This window comes from Hyperolius riggenbachi, chromosome 7, assembly GCF_040937935.1.
Source record: "Hyperolius riggenbachi isolate aHypRig1 chromosome 7, aHypRig1.pri, whole genome shotgun sequence".
Taxonomy (NCBI): Eukaryota; Metazoa; Chordata; class Amphibia; order Anura; family Hyperoliidae; genus Hyperolius; species Hyperolius riggenbachi.
Genome location: NC_090652.1, coordinates 173,529,796 through 173,546,874, shown reverse-complemented (window position 1 = coordinate 173,546,874; position 17,079 = coordinate 173,529,796). Strand labels below are relative to the sequence as shown.

The following is a 17,079-nucleotide window of genomic DNA, read 5'->3' as shown; positions in this document are numbered from 1 at the left end:
TACATAGGGCGGACCACAGGGGAGCTGTTTAAACGCATTAGGGAACATGTTAACAACATCAAAAAAGGATTGGAAAGCCACAGTGTATCGAACCATTTTAAAATACATCATAACAAGAACCCAACAGGACTAAAATGTATGGCCCTGGAGAAATATGTAAAAAAAATGGAGAGGTTCTAACCTCACTAAAGAAATATCAAAGGCAAAGGAAATGGATATTTAATCTGAAAACCCTGAGTCCAGATGGATTGAACATTGAGTTTGATCTCAACTACCATATCTCTAATGATTAACTTTTATCTGAAACAGTATAATGTTCTGCATAGACCAAATTAGGTACAGTAAGTGGGTAACTTTGGGGCATTCACACTGCACCCTGCACTCCAGTGGATGGGAATTGGCATGTGTTGCTATGTTATATGCTGAAAAACACTCTGGACGTGTAAGTGTGATTCTATTGAGCACACAGAGGCAGATGTAACAGTATTACGCTATGTGGCATTTTTATGGTTTTTTATTGAGATAATTTTTACTGGATTAAAAGAAACCTCAAGAGAGGCAGCGAAAGTTGACAAGTGCCGTGGCTTTTTTTGGAGATATCATAAACGCATTATCCACCTGCAGAAAGAGGTGGGCCATATCTGGTGAGGAGTTTGGCATGTAGTGTGTGGATTGGCACAAACACGGGGTGATAACACGGAAGCACGGTGGTTTACGGCAACTGTTTCCTTGCTATTTGGACAATATTACCCTATGTGGAGTTTTTTTGTTGCAGAGTCAAGATTGCAAGTGAGCTGTTTATGAGTACTGCTTAAGTTCCACCTGAGAGCTGAGGTGGCTTACATCTAGTTAGCATCTAGAAAGAGGGGACGAGGGCACACATATGAGAGTGACACTTGGGGATGCATGAGGCACAAAGGCACTTTGGAGGTGGAATTGTATAAGAAAACAGACTGAACGTTATTACCCTATGTGAAGCCTATATCTGTGTTTCAGGTTCTGGAGAGCGCAGCAGTAATATTGAACTTACTTTACATAGTTAGTTTGGTTGAAAAAAAGACATTCGTCCATCAAGTCCAACCAGAAAAATAAATAAATAAAATAAAAATAAGACACCATCCTGAACCTGCACATATCCCAGTTGATCCAGGGGAATTCAGAAAACCTTACAAGAGAAAATAGTTTCATTTACTGCCTATCTCATGCACCACCTTATTAATTGTACCCACACCTCAATTGAGGGAGTGACCATGTGACTTGAAAATACTTTAACAAAAACAACTGAACTTGGTCTCTCATAGGTATCAAAAATTACAAAATTGAAATTTATTGAAGGAATAGCACATGTATTGGCAAGACAACCAATTAAAATCAATTAAATTTGGCCAATTCAGAGTGCAATTACACATACACCCCATGCACTCAAATACACTCATTTACCCCTTCTGGTACCGGTACCATTATAGTCCATATCTTCATAGAGGGGGGAGAGGGTTATTGCAACAATGAGTGTATGTGCTGGTCTTCAGCTTGCAAGCACAGATCAGTATTACATGCCGGCATGTTAGGATCTCACCATACGTGTGCCTCCGTGTATGTCGTCCAATGTCTCCGGACCTCACCACTAGACAGGGCCTCCACGATAGGATGATTCACCAAGTAACCACCGGTAATCTTCAGTGGTAGGCAGGTCCACTCAACCTGATCCGCGTTTGCCTTAACGGAGAGCAGATGCCAAACCACCATGCATACTGTCACTGCCGCTGCTGCCCAGATTCACTCATAGGCCATGAGATTTGCACCCGCCCATCGATGCGTTGCGCCCGCCCACTTGCGAGCAAATTCAGAAAATCTTACAAGGCCTGGGCCAATTAGCCTTAAAAGGGAAAAATTTGTTCCTGACTCAAGATGGCAGTCAGATAATTACCTGGATCAACTCTTCCAGGAATTACCTAAAAAAATTATAGCCGTGGATGCCCTTCAAAGTAAGGAAAGCATCCAAACCCTCTTTAAATGCAGATATACAGTTTCCCATAACTACTTCCTGAGGTAAGATGTTCCAGATTTTAACTCTCACTGTGAAGGACCTTTTTCTAAATAGATGGCAAAAAAACGTTTTTTCCTCCACCCACAAATCATGTCCCCTTGTCTGTCGTACATCCCTAGGGACAAACAGCTCCTCTGCCAAGCTTTTGTATTGCCTTCTGATGTACTTATACATGTTAATCAGGTTACCTCTCAGTCGCCTTTTTTCCCAGCTAAATAAGCCCAATTTGTCCAACCTTTCTTGGTAAGTGAGATCTTCCATCCCTCTGATTAATGTACCTGTTCCAGAAGGTCAATGTCCTTTCTATAGTGTAGTGCCCAAAACTGTATTCCATACTCCAGATGTGGCCTCACAAGTGATTTATACAGAGGGAGTAGCATACTAGCATCTCGAGATATTATTTCCCTTTTTATGCATCCCAGAATTGTATTTGCTTTAGCTACCGCTGCTTGGCATTGTATACAATTACCTAACTTGTTATCGACCAGTATTCCTAAGTCCTTCTCCAAGTCATATGTTCCCAGCTGTATGCCTTTTATTTTATTTGATGATCTACCATTGGTACATCCAAGGTGCATGACTTTACATTTATCAATATTAAATTTCATCTGCCACGTGCCTGCCCATGTGTTCATGTTGTCAAGGTCCTGTTGTAATACGTCACTATCAGTCTTCGTGTTGATAATTCTGCATAATTTTGTACAATCAGCGAAGATGACTACACTACTCTTTATTCTGTCTACTAGATCATTAATAAATAAATTGAAAAGAATAGGACTAAGTACTGACCCCTGTGGTACCCCACTGCTAACAGTTTCCCATTTGAGTATGCTCCATTTACCACCACTCTTTGCCTTGTAACCCTTATTCAGTTCTCTATCCATATGCACAGATTTTGTCTTAGTCCCTTACTTTACATTGTATCAAAGTTTCATATCTACAGTGTTGATCAGTTGGGTGCCATAATGATTCCTGATGATTTTCAACATGAAATCTTCCGGGAATTGGCCTAGTGACGTCTCCTCACCGCCCCCCCGTGCTGCCCCCAGTGTAAAGTGTACCCCAAGTATGAATACATATCTACAGTGTTGATCAGTTGGGTGCCATAGCCAGTGTCTGATTCCTGACCTATTTCAACATGAAATCTTCTGGGAATTGGCCTAGTGACATCCTCACCGCCCCCCGTGCTGCCCCAGTGTAAAATGTACCCCGAGTATGAATACTTAACCTGTCAGTGTCTGCCGCTGGCTCCATGCTCAATTCTCTGGCCACACACGTGGTTGCGAGCATATATGTGGGGCGTGTGTGTGGATGCAGCACAGAGCCAGCGGCAGACACAGACAAGTAACATATTCATGCAGGGCCGAGGGTTCTGTCACGTTTGGCACTCTTTCCGATATTGCACGCTGTTGCCGCTACGCATCCAATTGAGCATGTCAGCCTGACATCTTGCAGCATGTCCGATCGATACATGCAACCAATTTCGGCCTGCAATTGTCACATTGTCGAATGGGCAAGCCCTTGGCAGCATCGATTTTCATCTGATTAGAATTCTCAAAACAGATGGTCGATTGGCCGCCAAGTCACCTGATGTATAGCCACCTTTTAGTCTTTGGTTTGATAATCATGATCATGTGCTAAACCAGGATGTGATCACAGCAAATCAGAGCTTTGCAAATCTACCAGCTTCTCCATGAGTCCTCCTAGACATGGCAATCTAATGGCACTAATGGCAATCTATATTAGGGTTCTTTTCCACTATGAAATGCGATTGTGACTGCGATCACGATTGCAATGTTTACATTTCCATCATGCGATTGCGATTGAGCTACTATACTCATTATAGTACAGCTCAATCGCATACAAAATGCAGCAGGACAACGATTGCGCTTTGACCAAAATTGCATCGCAATCGGATCGCACTAATGGAAATTGCTGCTGCAGTTTCCATTAGTTTAATGTACCTTGCGATTTGCGATCAGAATTAAATCGCAAATCGCAGGGTAGTGGAAAAAGTCCCTAAGGAGGTTATTCCTAAACCTTTGGAATGAAGTTATTACCTTTTAATTATATAGTGCCAACATCTTCGTTAGCATTGTACATAATACAAAACAAATATTGTGAAGCATAGATACATGAGACATTAAAAACTCTGTACAATTAGGACATCCAGCAATACAAATACGTACATAGTTGATGTTTGGCTTAAGACATCACCAATACTGGTACATATGATAAATTACAGCAGAATAAGAAACACTAGCTTCTGTATAATACCCACTCTACTGCGTCAGATTTTGTGGTGAGCAATGCAATGGGATAAGGTTGCCCTTTGTCCCCCCCCCCCCCCCCCCCCCCTTCCTTTTCATCATAGTGATCAAACCTGTGGCATTTCTAATTAGACCATAATTTGAGATTCAGGCAGGGGTGTCTCTAGCCATTTTGTCACTCCAGGCGAGAAATCCTGTGGCGCCCCCCACACCCCCCGTGATTGCCCCCTGTGGTGAACCCCACCCCCAAGACCCCAGAAAATCATAATACAGCAGCGTTTCACCAGAAAATCAGAAAATACACTTATTGTGGCATGGGTTCACCAGAAAATAGTTGTAATGCAGCAGAGCGTTTCACCATAAAATATACTTATTACGCCATGCACTCACACACACCACACACACATACACTATACACATGCACACAGTACACACACTATACATGCACACACAACACACACACTATACACGGTACACACAGTACACACGCACACTATATACACACACACACACACACACACACACACACACACACACACACACACACACACACTATACACACACAGCACACAGTAGACATACACTATACACACACACTATGCTGCTACCAGGGGAGGACTGGGACCTTTTGGCCTGGGAGGAAACCAGCCTCAGCCCAAATTATTAAGTCGCATTTGCAAATTGCTAGCGATTGCTATTGCGATTTTGTCGTGCACTAGCCCAGAGAGAGGAGGAGTGGAGTGAGACTGAGAATAGCAGGAGATGGAGCAGAGAGCTAATCTGTATTGCAGTCCCACATTACACAGAGACTAGTTGCCGGTAATAGGACTGCTGTCCCTGCTATCTCTCACACAAGTCAGAAAGCAGCCCTCCTGGAGTCTAGGGACTGTCGAAACTTTTCAACCTGTTTAACACCTTATCTGCACATGCAGTCATTATAACAATGGGGAGAGACCAGACAGATTTTTTCCCCACGGACCCTCCAGAGGAGCTCTGCATCATGCTGTGTATATTTACCAGCTTGCCTGCCATCTAATTGCACTTTTATCAGCTAGCCTAGTATTTCACTTTGCCTTACAACAACAAACCTGAATATACCAGACCAGCCCTAAATCACTGAATGAAAGGTGGCCTGGGGGGCAGTCCATGCCTGGCTGCTGCACTCAGTCATCCACGCAGTTACCAGTAGCAGAGAGAGAGGAACTGAATGAATCAGTGAATCAGTTAAGAGTGAAGAGTCAGGACTCAGGAGCTGATGCTGTACTCGGAGCCTTCTCTCACTGATTCATTACTGTGGTTCTTTGAATCATTGAGCTGAAGGAACTGAATGAATCAGTCAGTGAATCAGTTATGAGTCGAGTCAGGCGCTGCTGTTAGCTGCTGCTGTAGTGTAAACTGATACCTGAGTGAGCTGAGAGGAATTTCTTCTCTCACTACTCACTGCAGCAGCGCTCCTGCCTCCTCCTGCCGCTCTAGGCAAGAATTTATACCTGCCTGGTGGGTGAGACGCCTGTGAATTTAGGTCTTTAGATATGAGGTTATTAAAGAAAAAATCTCACTTTATGCAGATGATACTTTTTTGTTGTTGTCGTTTCTGGGGAAACATGCACTTGATTCAATCTGCATTCAAATTAATCACAATATCTGGATGATTCTCAAGGCTCCTCGTTTACTGGGATAAATTGGCTCCACTTCCACTAGATGATTGGGTTGCCCCCACTTCCCCTTTCCCCATCTTCCTGGTTAAATTTCCAGTTCAACCAGTCAGTCAATTTAAATATCTGATCATAGAAATCTCTCCCTGTCTTGATAAATTTGTAGACCTTCATGTTCTCACTATAATCTGTAATATCAGGGTAAGGTGAAGACCTGGGCAAAACTCCCCCTCTCATCAGTTGCCAGAGTCAACTTTATCAAGATTGTATTAATGCCCCAACTGTTCTGGACTGGATTTCAGTTAGATTATTCAAGGATATTGAGTCTGTATTCAGAGTCTTTGTATGGAATTAAAAAAAATCCACAAACATTTGATACCCTTAAAAGCCTAAAGCATGGGAGTGGCAAATAACTTTGTCCAGTGTACATTGCTAGGTCACTTCAGAGAATAGCTGGTTTCTATACATATTCCCCCTTCTGGGATAATTGGAGGTATCCAGGAATAAATTAATTTTATTTTGGCTGTATCTGGTGAAGGAACACATACTGTTAATCTTACCTTTAAGGAAACCTTAGATGAACAAAACTAAAGGTTTTATACATACCTGGGGCTTCCTCCAACTGATCCCTTCTACGCTGTCATCTTCCTCCTCCTCACCGCTTGCTTCGTAAAAGCCCCATTAGCTTGGCAAGTCGGGGCCTACTACACATGCATGGCCCAGCCACGTGCGCTCTCCCTGCAGTGCTCCAGCCGAGACTAACTGCGCCTGCACCAACTGGCACTGACTTGCCAAACTAATGGGGCTTCTACCAAGCAAGGTAGGAGGCAGAGTTAGATGGTGTGGGAGCGATCGTTGCGGAGGGGGCTGTAGGAAGCCCCAGGTTTGTATAAAACTTTTCTTTTAGTTCGTCTCTGATACACTTTAGGGGGGGAAAGTTGAGATTGTTTGATGAACTAGCTTGGGAGTTTTCATTGATTTATTGACTGTCTTTCCATACAATTTCTAAGCATGATACTGATGATCAAATTAGTGTTGGTAATTTTCAACACAAGGGTTGAATCTCAGACTGTTATAATATGCTTCTTCTAAGTTACCTAGACAAGTGTCCTCTGAAAACAGAGCAGATGTGGGTTCAGGAAGAACAAACAGTGGCTGGATAATATACTGGTTAGGGGACCGCCTTTGACATGGGAGACCAGGGTTCGAACCCTGGCTAGGGTCAGTACAGTATTCAGTAAGAAGTTCAAGGCAAGACTCCCTAACACTGCAGGGTGGCCCCTTGAGCGCATCCTTAGTGGCTGCAGCTCTTAACCGCTTTGAGTCTGAGAAAAGCGCTATACAAATATTCGGATTATTATTAGAGGATGGTTGGCAAGGGGCACTTGAGGCTGCCCCCCTTTCTTCTCTGGATGCCTCACAAATTAACCAGCTGACTATCATCCATAGAGTACATCTGATACCTAAAAGATTGTTCTCGATGGGCTTGAAACAGGATTCAGCTTGCCCCCGATTTCTGAGGGAGAATGCAGAAATTGTACGTGTGTTTTGAATATGCCTGAAATTATTTACATGTTAGGCAGAAGTGGTGGACTTCATTGATAACATTTTCTATACTGTTATCCAAAAGGATGAGTTGACATGCTTTTTGGGTTTATATAGCTTTAGTGATAGTTGACAATAAATTTTGGATCGCCATAGCTAGAACCCTCTTCCATGCTAGGAAACTCATACTGTATTGTAGCAATGGAAGGATTCTGCTTCTCACAGTAGACTGGCAGCACAATATTTATGATAACCTCAAGCTTTAAAAATAAGCGTATGCACATAAAATGGCCGTGCTAAAAATGAAAAGATTTGGCAAGCTTGGTTAAACACCTCAGGTCTACAGGATTTTGACTTGGTTAGAAATAGACTGGACTTTGAATGTTAAAGCAACCCTGAATTGAAAAATGATCTGAAGACAGATTCTTACCTCAAGTGGAAAGCCTCTGGATGGTCCAGACGCTTTTATGATCCTTCTATATACCACTGTCCTAGCACTGGTTACCTCTTTATTTTCTGTATGTGAATGTGGCTGTGTACAAGCTCATCGGCACCAGGCATGCACGAATAAAGTCTGCACATGCCCAGCAGAGGGAAGGGCTCATGCATGGGTTATTTCCTTAGTGCGTGGGCAATACCCTCTATGGAGCGTGCGCCGACTGTACTCACCCATGCAGACAGAAGGTAAAGAGGGACCCAGCTCTGGTACAGTGGCATGTCGAAGGATTCCGAAAGCTACTTGACTATCCAGAGGCTTTCCACTACTGAGGTAAGAATCCATGTTTAGCTTTTTTTTGTTTTATTTTTTTCAGTTCATGGTTGCTTTTACATTTAAAGTCCAGTCTATTTCTGTCAAAATCCACAAAAACCCGGGGGTGCTAAGTAGTTAGCACGCACCAAGCTGAATTAGATCGCGCGCAAAGTCCCGCGTGCAAAACTTCGCATCGGGTATGACAAAATCCATAACGGCGCATTAGGTGCGCCCTAAACGTCGCAACCATGCGTCGTTTAGGGCGCATCCAATGTGCCATTATAGGCGCATAGGGTGCACCGTTTTCGTTTCGCACGCACCGTCTTTTGTGCACGAGCGCTAATTAGCCCGTGCAAAGGATTTTTAGGCATGATAAGGGGCTTTTCACAAGCGTGCAAACAGTTAGCACTGCTTTGTGAATCAAACCCATAATGACCCTTTCTACAGTTCTGCTGTGTTGCATTATTCCACTGTCCCCTCTGTAATGATCACTCACCCACCGGGATGGAGACCACTCCTGTGGCTGGGAGCGCTCTGACCATGCAGCGATGCAGCCAACATGGCAGGTTGGCAATCATTATGGAGGGGACAGTGGAAGACTGCAGCACAGCAGAACTGCGACAAGGGAACCACATACTTCTAGGGGCTGGAAGAAGCCCCAGTTAATTAAAACATAATAAAAGTTGTGTGGACTTGCATGTCCTTTAACCAAGCTTGCCAGATCTTTTCTTATTTACCATGGACATTTTTATGCGTATATACTTTTTTTTTCAGCCTCGGGTTATCATAAATAGTGTGCTGCCAACAGAGAGTCAGGCATTTACATTTAAATTGTTACTTTAGTTTCTCCAAAAATGATTGTATATAGCTCATTCTTACACAAACCGTTTTGTAATGTCTATGTATTAAAATCAGTGGCGTAGCAATAGAGGTTACAGAGGTTGCGACCACACCAGGGCCCTTGGGCCAGAGGTTCACCGTAGGGCTCGCCCTCACCCACAGTATTAGCTCTCAGTATTAGCTTAATAATCACTTCTATAGGTGCCTTGAATAGTAGTAATCATTAACAAACTGTTTCCCACCCCCTTCTTGCACCTCTGACATTGTGTGATTGTTCTTGGTAGGATGTGGTGCGTCATATCAATTGTTATATATAGAGTGCTTGGGGGGGGGGGGGGGGGGGGAGGGGGAATGTAAAACTTGCGCTGGGGCCCATAAAGGAGTAAATTTGAAATCGGCACCGGTAGACTTGGGCGCAGGAAACAGCGGTATATGGCTGATCCTGCTTCTGCACAAGTCCGGGCCGATTTAATTACTATTCCCCCTCTAGGTCGCCATGGATAGTGGGGGAATGAAATAATTTGGCTTCCAGCGATTGCTGGAGGCCGAATTATTATGTTTTTAAGCAACCTCGGCTCCGTCTTCTGACGGAGCCGACGTTACTCACTGAGCGCTGCAATAGGAGTGATTCCTATTGTAGTCTATGGAGGCGCCGGCTGCGCGCAAATCTAGCAGCGCTGAAAAGCACTGCTCCGCCATAAAGGCCCATACACACGTCGGATTTTTTTAAACGACGGGTCGTTTGGACGTCCCATCGTTCAGTCGCCCGGACGTCAAATCGGGCGTGTGTACAGTCCGTCGTTCAGGTGATAAGACTGGTCTTGAGCGATCCGCCAGGAGACCAGTCTTATCATCTGAACGACGGACTGTACACACACCCGATTTGACGTCCGGACGACTGAATGACGGGACGTCCAAACGACCCGTTGTTTAAAAAAATCCAACGGGCCTATACTCCTTAGCTACACCACTGATTACAACGTACCTTTTTGTTTGTTTGCAATCAGCTATGATGTTGTGAAAATGTGAAAAATTCCAATTATGCTTTTGTTAAAATATTGGTAGCAGTTTTCTGTCTTGTGGATGTTTTGGGGGTATGGCTAAAAGTACTGGAAGCAGAGAATCAGGCAATCTGTGTGTGTCAGGCAATCTGCATTGTTTAAAAGGAAATAAATATGTTAGCCTCCATATCACTCTCACTTCAGGTGCCCTTTAATGATTTCACCACTTCTACACAGATTTCTGAGAAAAAATACAAAAGGATGTGCTTGACAAACATTTGCTATAGCAATTCTTGACTTAAAGAGAAACTCCGACCAAGAATTAAACTCTATCCCAATCAGTAGCTGGTACCCCCGTTTACATGAGAAAGCTATTCCTTTTCACAAACAGACCATCAGGGGGAGTTGTATGACTGATATTGTAGTGAAACCCCTCCCGCAAGAAACTGGGTACGTACTCCTGGCAGTTTCCTGTCTGTGAACCTTGCTGCATTGTGGGAAATAGTTGTTTACAGCTGTTTCCAACTGCCAAAAAAGCATGTAGCAGCTACATCATCTGCCAACAGTAAAAATGTCACCATGTAATGTCAGAATGTAAATGGATTTAAAAGATTTTACAATGGGCAAACACTGACTAAATTTATACATAATTATTGTAAAAATCAAGCACTTTTTTTTTTTACATTTTTTTCACTGGAGTTCCTCTTTAAGAATTTTTCTATGGTATCGCTAGCATTGGAGCAGCTTGTTGCTGTGTTGTGATAGCTTAGCATTTCAGCTAGTAATGGGACAAACAAGTAAATTATAATGTTAAACTTTTTTAGGTGATTTATCATTACTTAATATGGTACCAACAACTAAAGTTATCATTTGTGAATATGACTTAGCATATTGATGTATGATTAATTTATAACACAGTATCCAAATCATACTCAAACAACTTCTGCAATAAAAACAGTTTGTTCTGATCTAAAATGTGTCTCTAACAGGGTGAAGCTGTGAGACTAGCACGACAACTACCTTTAAAACTCTCAAAAGATGATGTGTTTGATGCCATAAGTCGTATGAAAAAACATCTTGGACATGAAACTAAAGGATGCGTTCATGGTCGCCCATTTTTTTATCACCTCACGGACATTCCTGAAATGAGTGACTAGAAATAAAATTACATTCTTTACACTGAGGACCAACTGGTATGTGTAGAAGCATACACCATTTTCACAAATTTATTTGTGAGAATAGTTTTAAATTTAAATCAAAATAATTTGCTGGAAGTGGCATGAAGAAACTATTTTTGCGATGCAACAACAGGTCAGAAATGTTCTTTAAATACATTTTCTAATATTCTATTTTAGTGAAATATTGTCTTGGCATAGAATTCTCCATTGTCCCAAGAAAAAAAATCTAATGGAGCCTATTAGGGCAGCAGCTGCTGATCATTTAGCTGTATAACTAACATGAAACTACAGGCCATGATTTATTTTTATTTTTTTTTGCTTATGACTATTCTCTCTCTTTGTATTATATAGATATACTCTTATGTTGAACTTGAACTATGTATACATATTTTTTATGTTCTTAGCAAAGATCTATTGCTAATAATAACTAAATATTGTAAACAATAATAATTCAACTTATTTCCTCTTCCTGTTATTATAAAGAATGATGTACATAAGCTTTATACTTAAAATAAACTTGGCATTGAATCCTAACATTTTTACATTTGAAATTGTTGACACTCAAGTACAGGGTGGCGCATATAAAACCAGTCTGGCTGCCTGCTATGGGTGTGTCAGCCAGACGCTCGCCAGCCAGTTTCTGTGCTTGTACTTTCACCCTCCCTGCTATTTGGGGTCTCTGCTTTATTTCAGCCTGTATTGTGGGTATTTGCTGCTGTATGGGTAACATTTTCATACAGCAGTGATTACCAGTGCCACACAGTGCAATAGAGCTGTAGACCACACAAACACACAGTAGGTAAGGAGATAGTACAGGCGCAGGGATCGGCTTGCCAGCATTTGCCTCCTATGCACGTGGCAGGCAGCCAGGCCCACCTAAGTAGATGTACAGAGGCGCCAAAAGGATAAAATATGCTAAAATGTTTAAAATATTCCGTGCTATTCGTGACCTTGAGACTGTACTGTGTACTCCTGTCTGTTTATTGCCTGAGGAAGCGGGAATATACCCGAGAAACGCGTTGCGGTTCTGTTCATGGAGTATGTGAATAAATTGTCTTTATCTTAAGCGACAGCATCGAGTCTATTTCTGAGTGGCCGGTCCACCGCCGCCACCCGAGTATTTTAAACATTTTAGCATATCTTATCCTTTTGGCGCCTCTGTACATCTACTTGTCAAGATATCCACCCTTGGTGGTTGGAAGGGTGACAAACCTTCCTTTCCTTCTTCAGAGAGCGACATCTTAATCCTGAGTGGGGACAGGTCTAATCTCCCCACCTGCCTATATAGTGGTTGCCTAAACGGTAACCCATGTTTGTAAGTATAATACTTACTCCACACTAATTCTCCCTGATCCAATACATACTACACTATATTGGGCTCTCGGTTTCTCTGTTTTATAGGCCCACCTAAGGGCCAAGTTTTCCATTTCACATCAATTTCCTCCCACATGCTAAAAACATATCCAAGATAATTTGTTCCTCCTAATTGGCCTTAGTCAGTAGAGGAACACTGAATCATGTCCATGCTAGGGATGAGTTTATTAGCTTCTCTAAGGGACAGTTACTGACATGACTATGGGCATCTTTTTTTAAATACATAGCAGTAATAATGCTTGGCCTCAGTAAAAAAATAAATAAAATCCAAGGTTAATTCCCCAAATTCTGTAAATTTAATTAAAACAATAGTTTTACTAATGATTAAGGGTTACGGCATTCTGATTAGTATTTGTGTGTTGTGTGTTTTAGTATAGAAGTAAAAAGAAAGCAGTTGTAGGACACGGTTAAATAGTCCATTGTTCGTAGAACTTTATATTTGCACCAAAGCCAAACTTTTTTTATACTTGTTTTAAATAGGGAGAAAAAAAGTCATAACACCTGTCATGTTTTTATTGTTAATCTCCTACAAGGCACATATAACAATAAATATCTGACAAAAAATATAAGCTTTTTCCACTTTGCTGCAAAAATGGCTTTAATTGTATGTCTCCATTACAAAAAAATCCTTTCTCCTTCTTGATGAGTAATCTCCAGTTGCCTAGACCAGAAACAATGTGAAAACTCCACAGCAGGATCCCAGAAAGGAAAAAAAACAGGTCGTCAAGGTTCTAAGTCACCCTGACTCTATCCAAATAAATAAAATAAATCTTCATTAGAGTACCATTTTAAGAAACACTGCCTTAACACAGCTAAATGGATTGGAATCTGTGAAATATGTAATATTATATAATGCATGAGGTTAAGTGAATAATTGTATCACTGCCAAAGTAATATACTTTTTTTCCTTAAAATTAACCTGTCTGTAAAAATATAAATATGTAATATGATGCATAAAATGTATAACAGATTGCAAGATACAAAATTATAACAAATTCCAAGACACAAAAGAGTGAGAGAGCCCTGTCCTTGTGAGCTTACAATCTAAAGAATGGGGGGGGGGAGAGAACAAGAAGTGGGTAGTATGCAGTATAGGCAGTGTGTTTTTAGATGATTTGCAGATGATACAAAATTGTGCCGAATCATCAACTCTCAGGAAGATCGTGTCATATTGCAACAGGATCTGGATAGGATGGTTATATGGGCACATACATGGCAGATGAAATTCAATGTTGAAAAATGTAAAGTCCTGCATTTTGGTCGTACCAATGGTCTAGCACCATGCAAAATAAACTGGATACAGATGGGGACATCAAACTTGGAAAAGGACTTAGGAGTACTCATTGACAACAAGTTAAATAATCGTATTCAATGCCAAGCCGCTGCAGCTAAAGCTAATAAAATTTTGGGATGCATTAAAAGGGAAATAAAAACTTGAGATGCTAACATAATATTGCCCCTGTTTAGCTCTCTAGTAAGGCCACATCTGGAATATGGAGTTCATTTCTGGGCACCACATTACAGGAAAGAAATTGCAGTTTTAGAGCAGGTGCAGAGACGAGCAACAAAATTGATACGAGGAATAGAAGGTCTCACTTACCAAGAAAGGTTAGATAAACTGGGTTTATTTAGTCTAGAGAAAAGACGCCTTAGAGAGGATCTAATTAACATGTACAAATACATCAGAGGGCAATATAAAAGCTTGGCGGATTAGCTTTTTGTCCCTAGGCCTTCACAAAGGACTAGAGGTCATGATCTGCGTATGGAGGAAAAACGTTTAAGCCATTGATTTAGGAAAGGGTTCTTTACAGTAAGAGTGATTAAGATGTGGAACGCATTGCCACAGGAAGTAGTTATGGCAAATTCTAGATCTGCATTTAAAGGGGGCTTAGATACTTTACTTGCATTGAAAGACATCCGTGGCTATACTTACTAGGTAATGCCCAGTGGTGTTGATCCGGGGATTTTATCTGATTGCGATCTAGAGTCGGGAAGGAATTTTTTCCATTTTGGGGCTGATTGGACCATGCCTTGTAAGGGTTTTTTGCCTTCCTCTGGCTCAACAAGGATATGTGAGGGAGCAGGCCGGTGTTGTGCTTGTTTTCTGGTTGAACTCGATGGACGTATGTCTTTTTTCAACCCAAATAACTATGTAACTATCTGTAGGAGTTAAGTATGGTCAACAGTATCAAACTGTGATCACAGATCAAGAAGGATGACTGTGGAAAAATGGCCTTTGGATTTAGCTGTAAGAAGATCACTGTCCACTTTAGTAAGAGCAGTTTCTGTGGAGTGGTTCGTGCGAAAGCCAGACTTAAACTGATCAAGCAGAAAATTAGCAGATTAAAAATGACTTAGTTCGGGGCGTGGCCGCGACCAGAGACAGGACGGTCGCATGAAAGCACAGCTCTGGCTTATCTAAATTGGCCTACAGCATGGCGCAATCTGTTGCTAAAAACCCCAGCCAGCTTGAGGAGATGGAGACAGAGCTTGATGCTAAGAAGAAGCACAAGCTGGACACTTTGAAGCCCCAGAAACTCACTGATTACTTCAGGGAGAGAACGCAGCAGATTCCAAGATGGTGCTGACAGGCCTGGACATATCCCTGCCGAACACACAAACACAGCCGATACACAGTTCAGCACAATGGGGATTCAAACAATTGATCTACATGCCCCTTCTACCTCCAGCAGCCCTGCGAGAACAAAGCCTCGCTTAGAAGACACAGCTGCAAGAGAGCTGGTAAGTTAGAGTCCCCCACAAAGATTCTAAAATATTTAATGCCCCCACAAGCTGTAGCTAGCAATAGGCTAACTAGCATAAGTAGCTGGCAACCTCCAATTGCCGCCGATCCCCCCCTATTATACTTTACCCAGCCTGGATCCAGCAATCAGTGCAGCCTCCCCGCACAGCTCCGGTCTCTCTACGTCATGTGCAGGCCCGATCCTCCCCATATAGAGACCGGAGCTGTGCGGAAATGCTGTGCCGATCGCTGGAGCCAGGAGGGGTAATAAATTAAGTGGCTGGATCGGGCGATCGGAGGGTGCCGGCTACTTATACTAGCTAGCCTAGTGCTAGCTACAGCTTGTGGGGGCATTAAATCTTTTAGAATCTTTGAGGGGGACTTGCAATTCTAGCAAGTCCCCCACAAAGTGTCGGGCATACCGCTCAGGAGGTTAAGGACATATTATCATCCTTTAAAGAGGAGCTGTTAGGTATAAGGTCTCAGAGAAAATAAACACATATATCAGTAGCTAAAGATTGGCTGTACTTACATTACATATGCATTTCACTGTCCACGTTTGGATTTCACAGAATTTGTATATAGTATATGCAGAGATAGATGCTCCTGACAGCTCATGGCAGGCTCCATGTTTTTCTGTCATATGTGTCGTCATGTCCTGCCTGCTTCCTGATCACAGATAAGCTCCTACTTGAACAACACAGTGTGCAGTGAATATTAATGAGCCATGTGGCTAGGAACAATAGCTGACTCCTGCAGAGTACTCTGCCCGAGATTTATCAGTGCTACGCGATTACAAGCTGCTGTAACGTCTCATTAGCAGCCGAGGGGAGAGCCCCAGAATGCTTTGCAGTATGGTATGCGGCTTGCGTCTTCTTAAGAATAACAGCCTTGCTGATAAGCACACATCAAAGGTAACTGAGATTTTTATCTTCACTAATTGCTTTTGGGCTTCCTTCTAAACTGTTTAACACAGGAGAATAGAGGTTTAAATTAGCTTCTGCAGCCTGACAGTTACTCTTTAAAGCCTCTCTACTAACATATATTGCTACAATTACCTCTACTATACAAACCTGCTCACCTGGCAGCCCACATACATGGCGATAATATTGTCCGCTATCTTTGTTACCACGTTAAGGACAATCTACTCTTTACCATCCGCAAAAAAGGTACACTTCCTGATCCCTTAGACAAAATCAAAATCTTCGCTGACTTGTCCCAGCACACCCTACAGCATTGTAAAGAACTACAACCAATTACGGCAGCTTTAAAGAGAACCCGAGGTGGCATTTCATTATGTTAGTGGGGCACAGAGGCTGGTTGTGCACAGTAACACCAGCCTCTGTTGCCCCATCGTGTGCCTCAAAGACCCCCCTGCTCGCCGCTATAGACCCCACAGTGCTGGCGACACGCAGCGCGTCGCCAGCACAATGTTTACCCTAGCGCTGTCTGTCAGCGCCGCTCCCCCGCCTCCTCCGCATCGCCGCTACCCGCCCGCGTCCCTTCCCTCCTATCAGCGGGAGGGAAGGGACTCGGGCGGGTAGCGGCGATGCGGAGGAGGCGGGGTAGCGGCGCTGACAGACCGCTAGGGTAAACATTGTGCTGGCGACACGCTGCATGTCGCCAGCACTGCAGGGGTATAGCGGCGAGCAGGGGGGTCTTTGAGGCACACGAT

At 42.7% G+C, this 17,079-nt stretch overlaps 1 protein-coding gene across 6 annotated transcripts in view; it reads left to right on the top strand.

Annotated features, from left to right (window-relative positions):
- PMS1 (PMS1 homolog 1, mismatch repair system component) overlaps positions 1-17,079 on the top strand; it is a 653,312-nt gene that overhangs the window by 616,060 nt on the left and 20,173 nt on the right. For 5 of the 6 annotated variants that reach the window (XM_068244909.1, XM_068244906.1, XM_068244907.1 and 2 more), the window contains one exon: positions 11,099-11,752. In XM_068244909.1, the coding sequence (XP_068101010.1) occupies positions 11,099-11,266 (168 nt within the window). In that variant the 3' untranslated portion in view covers positions 11,267-11,752. Of the gene's footprint in view, positions 1-11,098; positions 11,753-17,079 lie in introns of those variants that run through there. The other variant, XR_011022768.1, reaches the window with a different exon arrangement.